A 12,483-nucleotide genomic window follows, 5' to 3' on the forward strand; every position below is an offset into this window, starting at 1 on the left:
TCCAGGGCCCCTCCGCACCGCGCGTGATTCCCGCTTACTGTGTCTCCAAGTGACAGAAAACTGCTGAGAAGTGACAAAAAAAAGAAGAACAGGTGCAAAGTGGGAACTCGACAGGAGATAACGGGCTAATAAGCTGATTTCCCAGAAAAAAGCAGGAGAGAAGACTCAAGACAAAGCGTCTGGTTCCCCCCTCAGAGAGAGACTTGGTGAGAGAAAAAACTGTTTGCTGTAGGCTGCTCGATCCAAGACAGCGGAGTGTCATCTAGTTGTGAAACAAGACGTCTAACGGTCCACCGGGGAGACGACGGGAAACTCTTCCTATCTTGTTTTCAGGAGGGGATTAGACGCACGGTTTGAGGTACGAAGAAGGCGACCGCAGAAAGAAGTTCGCTGCTCTGGTTTCGGTATGTTGGCGTTTTGCCTGCTAAGTGCCGTGTGGCTCGCGGCGAGTCCGGCCCGCGCTCAGAACGAGACGGAACCAATCGTCCTGGAGGGGAAGTGCCTCGTGGTGTGCGACTCCAACCCGACCGCGGACCCCACGGGCACGGCGCTCGGGATCTCGGTGCGCTCGGGCAGCGCCAAGGTGGCGTTTTCCGCAGTACGGAACACCAACCACGAGCCCTCCGAGATGAGCAACCGAACCATGGTCATCTACTTCGATCGGGTAGGAGGCAATATTTCTGTCCTGTTCTCCTCTCCTAACAAAAAACAAAACAAAACAAAGACATGATGAATGTTTACAGTTGTTTTCTGTCAGTTTAATGCTGAACTTTGAGAAGGTGTGTGTGTTTAATGTGTGGCATGTATATTTGCTGGTATGGTAACAGTCAAACATGCTGTGTAAAGAGGAGAACTTGTCTGTCACCGGGGGAAAAACATCAAATATCACATACAGAGGCGTCAGCGCTCTGTATGCGTGTTTTACGCACAGTGCCTCATCTGATAACCTCCTCTTCTCCTAATCTTTTTTTGAAATCAAACTCCAGACACTGAATGTGGATTAAATGATCAATTTAATCGAGGGGCATTCAGTGTGTAGGACTATTACAAAGTCATATAAACCAAAGGTCCGGGGTAAATTACTATGTAGTATGTCACAGAGCTGCGTCTCCTGCGCCTCAGTGAGCTGCTTCATTCCCCATAAGTAAAAGTGGAGCTGAAACGGATCTGTCTCGGTAAGGATTCTTTTTATAGATACGCTAAAACATTTCCAAAGTGGGTGGGCAAGAATAGCCTGGTAGGCAAGACTTTTGAATATTTCAACTTTTTGAGCTGACAATACTCAATATGTGAACTGACATCTTGCCAAATAATTTAGTAACGGCAGGTCGCGAGGGCGAGGTCCTACCCGCCCGCCGTTAAAGGTTAATTCTCCCTCAAACTGCCGTTCAATTACACGCCATAGTTCGCCTCCATCCATAAAACCAGACATTTGGCTGCAGAAATGCATAATTGAAAATTTCATTTGAAAGATTGATTAAGTTCCCTTTCATTCCCCGTGAAGTTTGGGAGTTGTGTCGTGGAAAAAGAAAATCGAGATAAAAGCAAAGAGTTATTCTTCTACATCTGTGGAACTGGGTGTGTGGTCGGAGGGGCCCTCAGAGTCCATCATCCCCCCCAAAAAAACAAGCCTTCAATTTGAATAATATCTCGTAATTATTCCGAAAAGAAAATACTAAATTAATAAAACCATTACTAACAACAAGTAAACAATTATGAATTTCAGAAGAATAAATTTGGTTATCTTGGCTTTGGATAGTTCTTTATTTGACAGGACGCCCTTGTTACAATTTTCACATTTCAGTGACTTCTGAATGCAAATGAGCCACATCAAGCAATTTTATCAAAGAATTTCTTTCTTTCTTTCTTTCTTTCTTTCTTTCTTTCTTTCTTTCTTTCTTTCTTTCAGGTTCTAGTAAACGTTGGGAAGAATTTTGACGAGGAGAGAAGCAATTTCATCGCGCCACGCAAAGGGATTTACAGTTTTAACTTCCATGTAGTGAAAGTCTACAACCGCCAAACTATACAGGTAACAGCGTGTTCGTGTGTTTATCTTTTTATGTGTTTGTGTATGTCGTGTGCGTGTGTGTGTGTGCGTGCGTGCGCGAGAGAGCCTCACCACGCCCCCCTCCCTCTCGCTGTTTTCCCCTCATAAAAGTTGCATATCACCCGCGCTGGCAGTCATTTTGTAGATGTTTGAGATGTCTTCCCTCGGAGACAACGATGGAGGCGGGCAGATGAAAGCTAGTCGCCCCGCCACCCGCCGGCCCAATCATAATTAATCAATACATGATGCACAGAGGACAGAGCCAGATCCAGCGCGTGTAGCCGACAGGACGACGGGGTGCTGCCGTGAGCGCGAGGAGAGAGAGGAGGCAGCACGCGGCAGCAGCGTTACTTTCAGCACCATGGACAGCGGCGTTTCCTCGTGGCTTTCTTTTCATGAAAAGAGGCGGTGTCCTGAGTGGGATTTCTTTTCCTATTTAGCTAATTAAATCATGAAGTACATTTTGAGCAGCGCAAACAGAGACAGGCCTTTTAATTTCCTCTTATATAGCCTACCTGCACAACGATACAGACGCTCATGGGTTTTATGTGGCAATTACAGCTTTTCACTTATTTGTTTCTGACACGCTCACAGAGCCCCAATCACCGGTTTGCTTTCATCTTATACCATCAACCCGTTTTTACTCTCCTATTATTGACTTAGAGTCTCCATATTCTCTTGACGCGGTCTAAAGCTCATTTCCAGTATTTAACGTGCACATGATGACATGATGACGCTTTACAAGCCATGCAACGTTAATTACAATGTATCTCTAGCAAATTAAACTGTTGTGTAATTATGCTGTTGCATCCCTGGGGCTTTGGCATCATGTTTTGCTACTTATACTTTATTACTGGAGTCTTGAATTAATTAGCAAGGGCAGCAGCAGTAACGACAATAACAACAACAAGAGAGGGAGGGGGTGGGGGCAATATGTGGAGGGGAAAAGTTATGTCAAGGTCTCTGTGTGTACTCCCAGTCATCTTCGAGCGACTGAACACAAATAGACCGTGGATGGCAAGCGGTTGACTCATGTCACTAAGGTAATTATGTCTGTCATGACGTCTGTACTGTTACTTGTGCCAAATTGACGTGTTCTCTTCATACAGATATTAAATGCTGTTAAGCGCAAAACAGCAAAAGAGAGATTTACACGAAAAACAAAAAGCTGTTATTGGAGTAATTTCGATAATCGCTTGACTGGCAGACTTTTGCAACCAGCATTTTTTGGCTAGAGTGCATCACTTAAGTACAAGTCCTATTAAGTCTGAAGCCTCTAATGTGTGTTGATATTAACATTTTTGAAAACTGATGTTGAATGTTGAGAAAAAAAAAAGTTTTGCTCCGTTATGTTTTTTACACAACACAGACAGGTGTAGGTTGTCCTCTCTCTGCTATGCATCCAACCTGAGCGCTTCTCACCCTCAACCTCTTCCACTCATACTCCCTTCCATCCAGCGCATCTGCTGTGTTGAAAACTCCCACTGTTTGATTGCCTTAGAGGCAGCTACTGTGGTGCAGGCAAGACATGAGAGACAGCCGGAAGGAGGAGAGTGGTTGCAAGTAAATGCAAAACAGTTAGGGGAATGACGGGAGAGAAAAGAGGTGAGGGGGGTGGGGGGGGGGGGGGGGGGGGGGGGGGGGGGGAGAGAGAGGGAGGGGGGGCTATGGAAGAGAGAGTGAAGAGAAAATAAGAGAAGAAAGACAAGGCAAATAGAGAACTGGAGGGAGGGATGGAAGAAATAAAGGGAAAATAAGGATGTGGATAGTAGAGAAAACGATGAGAGGTATTTAAGTCAAAGAAGAAAAAAAAAACTGGACAGGTAAGAAAGAGAATGAAGAGATTCAGGCAGGACGAAGAGAGAAATAGGAAGAAAGCCAGACATCATGAGGAACTATTGATCAGCGGATGCTGGGTAGATGTACAAAGGGAAGGATAAACAGTTAGTTCCATCTCATCATCAGTGCTTTCCGCTGCAGGGATCCGTCTATCTATCTGCGAGGGGTGATGTGGGTGTCAAAATGCCACTACAAACCTATCTCTCTCTCTCTGTGCCTCCCTCTGTGTTTTGCCTGGCAATTAAACACAAGCATCACGGATTAAATCGAGTATATTCACTGATCTGAAGAGGAGTCTACCCATAATGCCACCCATCATCTACATCTATCCTTCCAATAGTGGATAGCTTACGTGCAGTATATTATTTGAAAATCTCTGACGATATCAAACGCTTCCGTTTGTTACAGGGTTGCATTTCAGGTGCGACAATTTACATTTCATACATGTGCCGCTGCTGTCTGTTACAAATTAAATCAAAACAAATCAATTCTGTTAATGAACATCTTGTACCTGCAGCTCGGAACAGAAAGCTCAGACAGACAAGCAGATAAAGGCGCTGGTCAGACATCAGTAATCTAGAGTTTCAAGTGCTCACAGGTTAGATTGGTCATTGGTTCAGTACAAGTTTCTTTTCACTGATTTGTGAAGACTGCAAGACTGTACAGTATGAAGTTGAACCTGGTTTAAGGTGTTAGACAGTGGTTAATCCTCCCTCCATGAATGCATTGCTTAGCAACTTAAACATAATCAAAAACATAAGCCAGCGGCCTTATGACTATTCAGTCAGTCAGTATTAAGTCGATGTTTACAATTAAGACCAAAAACTAATTTGTCCAGGAGATGAAGAGGAAATATTCTATCACTATTTAATGTGATTTTGCATCGGGAATAAGTGAAATTTTACAACAGTATTTTGAGCAGCCAAAGCATTCAGAAGTGGCATCCATAAAGGCCTTGGGCCTCAAAGCAGCTCCGGAGGCATTAAAGCTGCACAAGTACCGTATCAAAAAAACCACATGCTGTGTGTGTATTAAGGCCTGTCTGCGGTTGTTGTTTTCCAATTGAGGGAGGAAAACCTCGAGGCAATGCTTCAAGCTGTTGACAGTGCACTGGCTTGATAATAAAAGATCTTACCTTTTCGGTCCTACTCTTGTAAGAACTTACAACATTCTGACTCAGAGTAGTTGCATCTGAGCCAAATCCTTTTAAACTCACGTTTACGTAAACTCTTATAATGTTCATTCTTGAACTTGGGTCAAAGGTTCATCCCATATTCTAGTAAGATTTTCACCTCCTGAGGACTAGAAAAGACGGTCCATTTTCAACTGCTATATGCAACACATAAACAACAACAACAACAAATACCATCTCTGTTAATTGAATACTATAGCAAAAACAAGTAAGAATAACATGGTTCAGGTTCACTTTACTGTAGGTGCAACCATGCATCAGTGTTTTTTTTTAAATAAAAATCAGTACTCAGCTCCCCACATGGGTTCTCATTTAACTTATCTTTTTTAAGTATACATTAAAGTGGTAATGGGGGAAATAAACCACCATTGCATTTCAGCAGCACTTACTGTAAAATAGACTTATCAACTGTACAACCACCATGAGGCTGGTTGGGTATTATATATTGAGACCATAGATACTGATTTAATTTTGAGGCAAGATATCCACAATTTCTACTGTAGCTTGATATGAGCTGCCTACAGAGTTTTTCTTGTTAAAAAGTCATTATTCTGTGGGTCGAATTAAATGTACTAAAATATTTCTACATGGAGAACAGATAACAGATAATGTGAGACTTTTTTTCTCTTTTCTCTCCTCTCTCTTTTTTTTCACATCACACAGAAGCTATATGTATGGTATTGCTTACACACATCGCTTTGTAAAACTATTTTTAACAGTGTAATTATAGATTTCATATAATCTATAATGAATGTTGTTTGACTGTGCAGTGTGAGGCTGATTAAAATGGTTCATAGTCTTATCACAAAGTGATGTTGCTGTATAACCACCACTTCATTAAAGTGATGGCAAATTCTGTTTTAAAAACACATACACTTTTAAAGATTGATATGTGTATAGAACCACTGAGATGAAACTTTGCTTAAGCCACATCCCTTCTCGATATCTTTAAATATCATCAAACAGTTTCCTTAATATAGTCTGATTCCCTCTGCAGCTTCCCACCACACCACAGACACCACACTTATGAGACACTGGCTAAATACAAAAATAGCCAGCCATTATGTAGGAGCATAGTGCCACACACACCAAACAGAAAGTGTCAGACATAAAGATAGTTATAGTATAAAGAAGTGATGACATTAAAGGCTAAGTAGACCTAGTCATATACTCTTGAAAATAACTCTAATAACTATATATATATATATATATATATATATATATATATATATATAATGGCCCAATGTATAGTTAGTATATATATATATATATATATATATACACATTGGGCCATTAAGTCTTCAGGGCAAAGGAGTATGTATTACATTTTTATAACCGCACCAAACAGATGAAAATATCATTTTTGAAAATAACGTGTGTGGTGTGTGGTCATTCAGCTGGAGTAGGTTTCCAGCTGTGACCATCTTAACTGCTCGTTTCCTCTAGTGAACACATTTAAAATGTTTAACAATTGAACCATTATAATGCATTTGTGGACCAAATATAATAAGCGTCATGATAATAACAGTAACATTTAAATTTATTTGTATCAGATCAACAAAGAAAAAATAAGTTTTCAATGTGCTTCGCAGATATTAAAAAACACACAGTGGTGCACTCATGATACAGAGAGTAGAGATAAAAGACAATGAAAAAATACTTCAAATGACAAAAAAAAAGAACAAAGCGCAATCAAACCTCATTTAAATGTCTACACTGATCAATGACGGCTTGTCTCTCACTTCTATGAACTCATGTACTGAGGAATTTAATTATTTTTTTTTTTACCATGGAAAGAAATAGATGTTACTGTTATCTCCTTGGATCATCTTCACTGGTGTCGAATGTAGTAAACTACTCAGGGAGATGTAAGAATGAGGAAGTTGTAAATTTAACACCATGTATTGTTAGAGTAACTGAAATGATGGTGAGTGCAATTTTAATTTATTTTTTTGTAGTTCCAGGATGTGGTATATACTTTTGTACGAAACATCGGGTTTTTGGGTGGGCCAAGAGCAGAAAATCCCTCCCTAATCATTCCTGTTAGAGTGGAAACTAGAAGGACCACTGGATGTAAGAAATACTGGGACATTTCAGTGCATTTCCAGCAGACCGCAGCAGTTATTTAGTAGCCAGCAGTATATTAATGAGAGCATGAATTGAGCTATGATTAAAAAAATGAAGGAAAAGCCCCCCGACATACAGGAAAATCCAAGGAAATGAGAGGCATGTTGAAGCCTCGCTTGAAAAAATGGAATAATGGATAGTAGTTTGTCCGCAACTGTCCTCGCAGAGACTGTAGTGTATACTCTGTGAAATGTCAAACCTCACACACTGTGTATTTGTTTGTTATATGTTACATGTTTGTGAGGTTGGTGTGAGTGGGGATGTAGACAGTGAGCTGGGGTTTATGTCAACGGCTGAGGTACAAACATTTTTAGCCATGTCAGTGGAGTAGCTCTGTGGATGGTATTGTTTACATGTTGATTAGAAAGATTTTAGAAAGCACATTTGTTTAAAGTTCCCAGAGGATGAAGCCTCCTGACTTTGGTGATACCTTGACTTTTGATCAGCGGGTAAAAGTTTTCACTTAGAATATCTAGTGAAATATCTCACCATCTATGAGCTGGACACAGAGTTTGGTTCAGACATTCATGGCTTCAGATGAAAGTTATATTGATTAAAGCTGCTAAGTATTGACACATTCACTTCTCCCTTGGGATGAATCCTAATCACTTTGGTGGCCTTTTCATCTTATGCCTCATCAAAAATACCTGAAAAACTAATGACATTCCCCAACAGCCTCAACCATGCTTTGTCTTTGTCGCTAATTAGCAAACTTTATCCTGCTAACATGCTACACTCATTAACATAGTAAACATGACACCTACTAAACATTAAGGACTAGTCTATTTGCTTGTTTGTTTTTTTTTGCCTAAATATCTGATATTAAAGTTTTAAATGTATTCATCTGTATAAATATGGGTGCCATGCCTCTCACCCCTTTTCCGATCTCCAGTTTGCATTCTTGACACCAACAGAGAACTGAGAATAATGTAAGCATTAGCACAAGCCTTCTTAGCTTCTCACCTTCTTAGAGAAGAATAACCGCTGGTGTTGCTGCTGGGATTAAATCCTGAATCCAATTAAATACATGCAGCTATACAGATGTGCTATCTATCTATCTATCTATCTATCTATCTATCTATCTATCTATCTATCTATCTATCTATCTATCTATCTATCTATCTATCTATCTATCTATCTATCTATCTATCTATCTATCTAATATATTATTTCCAACCCTATAAAGTAAAAACAGTTGGAATTCACAATTTCATGCTATTCAGTGATGGTTAGTTACCAACACAAAGAATCCAGTAATGAAGAGGGAGCATGCCTTTTGGTTGCATTTTGAAAAAAGTCCAAAAGGTCAATAGAAAAACTCACCTTTCAGCTCACGTCATGTCATTAGTTCTTTTGCCGAGTGGCATATTTTAATGGATTTAGTTGGGGTGAGACGTGACAGTGAAAATAGGGGTGACTCATCCATTAAAATCATACACTCTCAGAAGTTAATGGACATGTTTAGAAATGGATGTTATCCTGTAACAACTCTTTAACGTCTTTGTTTCTCTTTTCTGTTGGTGTATGAAGGTAATTGATGGGTTAGGGTCTCTGCACTATTTTTGTCTTGTGTGTTTCAGTGATGACACAGATGAGGTCTTTCATTCTGCTGTTTTTACAGTTTGGTCGTTTGTTGTCAACACACACAAACACGCACACACACAAACACACACACACAGTTTGCAAGCCAGATGCTCGGTTTCATTTTAATCCAATCAACCTGCGCTCTGTCTCTCTCACTTTGGCAGAACATTATAGAAAGTTGCACTGTGTTGTGCCCATGTGTGAGGGAGGAGGTGTTAGAGAAAATATTCTTTGAACATTTATTATCTTTAAATTGAACAGTCTAAAAAAAGGAATATTTACAAGCCAACAGCTCTGTGGGCCTAAAGGAATGCTAAAACGCTCTCTATAGTATCGGTAATCATGTAGTACATGTTTTGTTTTGTTTTTTCAGCCTGCTCATGCATATAAATGTTGGTCATTTTGGCCATGATAGACATCCAAAAAGTCAGTTTGACCTCATCCAAAGTGCAGAGACTTGCCAAACCTCTTCAATGAAAAGCATATGTAGTCACCATCATCATCATCAGCTCTCTTTAATGGCTGTGATGTGCCATAACAGCAGGCCATTTACCATTAGTCTAGACACTGTATGTAAGGAGACAATTATGGGTTAACAATACAGTTACATGTTTTAGCCAACAACCTCTGACTGTGAAGTGAACTGAAAGTGGAACAATTGCTATGCACTTAATGTCAACTGTTGAAAATAAAATCAACATTTGGTTTTGTTGAGCAAGAGACACACAAATGCTCTGTGTGTGTAAAAACTTAAAAATGTGAGAGCAAGTTTTGTTTTGGTTGTTAAATCCTGTTTCTAAGAGGCGATGGACAACATTTACTATAACTTATTATGTAGTAAACATCGAATATAACAATGTAATGGCTTAGGAGAAATCATACCGTGGGTATTTGGATTGGTTCCATACAAGCATCATTTTCACTATGCAATTCTGTCTGACACTGGGCGAGAAATCGCTGGGGAAAATGAAGGCTCAATTTATGGTAAACAGGAAGTGTGTCTGCCATCGCACAACCAAACCAGAAAGAGTATACAGTCAGTAGCAGAAACAGTTGATGGTGGAGCAACTGGAGTAAGTGTAGAAAGACAACCAGGCAGAAGAAAGAGAGCCAGAGCGTCAGAGGAGACAAGGATTCAGTAGATGGAAGGAGCTCTAGGATTCAGCTGTAATTATTTCTACTTGATCATTAAGTAATAAAACCTGCATATTTATTAATACAGTATAGCGTACACTCTGCATTTATCTTAGCACTGAGATGGGGGTTTCTAATTAGTCTCATGCTTCTTTGTTCTGTCTTTGTTTGGTAGTTAAGTGGTTATTTTGTTTCCTGTGTTGTTGCTGGACCCTGGAAAATGGAAAATTATCACCTTTTCATAACAGCAGGACCAACAGAAATACTACTTGGAAAGGATAGGAGGGAAAGTTTGTCTGTTTCCACTTACTGTAAACCACTTGTAACTGAGAAGACACAGTTATTTCAGTTAGAGTACTGTAGTTAGTGCAATGATCATGTGTGAGCTGCGTGTAGGTTTGTATGTAAGGTAAAACTTGTGTGGGAGGCTGTGTCAACACTGCAGATGGGAAAGACCAGTTTGTAAACGCTATAAGGAATCAAAAGTCTTGTTGAAGCTCAAATGAGTTGTCTTAATTAACTTTCATCGTTCAGTGTGGTTTGACATTTGGCAACAGATTCAGAGTTGCATGTTTTGCCTCTCGCTAAATAAGAATGATGGCTGAGGGCTTTGCTCAGCGGTTTCCCCAAATTAATGATGTTGTTCCCCGAGGCGATATCGATGACAGCTGGTGAAGACTTGCTGAAATTAGTTAGATCTGATCTGGTTAAAATGTATATAGGTAAGTAAAGCTCTGACCTTTGCTCTGCCTCCATCTCTCTCTGCATCGGTTCTACTTTTGAAAACTGCCCAACTTTCTCAAAAACTGCCCTTTTAAACTAACTTCAGATACAATCTTTTCATTCCCCACCTTCATGTGTGATTTGCAATGTCCACAATTTCTTCTGCACACGTCACCTGTTTGCCTCACATTAAAATGTGCACCATTACTATTATTCAACCTGAAATAGATTGAAACAATTGGACCCACTGACCTGACATCTACATTTTCAAGACTAACTGTGGAAATTCATTCAGACTTTAATGAGATTGAGAGAAATAACCAACAATCAGGTGTAATCAGGTAAAAGTCAGGAATAATGTCAAACTGTGCCAGTAGAGGTTAAGAGGCTGCAGAGATCCAGGCAGCACTGATGAAGAAGTTCATTAGAAGGTTTTTCCCACTCTGTAATGGAATTAGTGTAATATAATTTCTTGCAGGGTAACATCATTTTGTACAGCAACTGCCGTGTACATTTATCTGGGAAACAATGACCTTCAGTTGGACTTTCTTTATTGTCTCTGCAGTGATCATGTAAAATCTCAGCTATCGGTAGAGCGTGATGTTTGCTTTCAATGGACAAACCTACATTTAGGGTATTCAGGAATCATTACTGTACATGCTAACACCATTTTCCATTTATGCAAAAATATTTCAACCCAAATGGAAAAACTGCTTTGTTGACTTATTAGGAATAGTTACAAATTAGTGCTGTGTCCCTGTGAGAGTTGCAGACTGGACTGGTACAGTAATTGTGTTTCTAGATTTCTAGAGAGCACCCACTGAAGGTAGACCATAAACAAAGAGCAGAGAACCAACAATAAACACAGACATGACCTAAATAAAGTCTCCTGGCCAGCACAGATGTTCCAGATTCTAATAAGACGTGAGCCTCTGCGGCAGGAAAAACTTTTTTCTTTTTTCAAAATGCAAAGCATGTTACTAGAAACTATGAGTTTCCCACCTTCAAACTGTTTCCTGTTTCCTGTAATGTTTTGCATCATGCTTTATTGATCACTACCAGCTGTCTTGCCACTGAGATGGCGCTGTTACAGCAGGGGTTCCTGGGAGTTCTTGCTTTTGTTTTTGTTCTATTCATTTGTGATGTGTAAAAATCCTCTTGATTCTCTAACTCAATAGTGATTGGATGGGTTCCCCCAAATACATGTGTTTAAATCTAAAGGTAGTGCCACTCAGGTCAGCTAACCTAGTGAACTTTTACTGTTATGAGGTTATTATTATAGTAGGCTATAATGTATGATTTCTAGATGCTTACAATCTGCACAAAGAGAGTTAAGTTTTTGTAAGATGACATGCTGGGTGTCTCCATACAAGAGAGTTAGATTTCATGTGTACGTAACTCAATCTTTCCTGTCTTACACTCTTTGAGCTGAGTTTTTTTAGGAACTGTCAGAGGTTTGCTGTTTTCCTCTGTGCACCAATTGTGTGACCCTCAATTAACTTTGCTACAAACTTCAGAAAACTTCCACAACCGGAAAAACTTGGCCATTTTAAAGACACAGGATGTCACAGACGCCCCAGACAGACACACCATTATGTATGTATCCGTCACTATGACTAACTGTCTTTCTGAGGAGACAGGAAAAATAGTGAAAAAGAGGGGAAAGAGAGAAAAAAGGTGACAAGCAAAAGATAGAGGAGAATTAAAAAAGGGAAGCAAAAGGAAAAGACGTAGAGATGAATGAAAAGGGGCAGAAAGGAGAAAGATGAAAAAAAATTAGAGAGACAACGATGTAAAAAACAGTAGGAGAAAAAAAAACTAGAAGAGTATCATTGTC

The 12,483-nt window shown here is 39.8% G+C and overlaps 1 protein-coding gene across 1 annotated transcript in view; it reads left to right on the plus strand.

Moving 5' to 3' along the window:
• Positions 1–406: 406 nt before the first annotated feature.
• cbln1 (cerebellin 1 precursor) overlaps positions 407–12,483 on the plus strand; it is a gene marked incomplete at both ends in the record, with an annotated part of 18,283 nt that continues 6,206 nt past the window's right edge. Inside the window, 2 exons of the mRNA XM_083973692.1 lie at positions 407–664; positions 1,910–2,029. Of these exons, the coding sequence (XP_083829818.1) occupies positions 407–664; positions 1,910–2,029 (378 nt within the window). The remainder of the gene's footprint in view (positions 665–1,909; positions 2,030–12,483) is intronic.

This window comes from Trachurus trachurus (assembly GCF_905171665.1).
Source record: "Trachurus trachurus genome assembly, chromosome: 6".
NCBI lineage: Eukaryota > Metazoa > Chordata > Actinopteri > Carangiformes > Carangidae > Trachurus > Trachurus trachurus.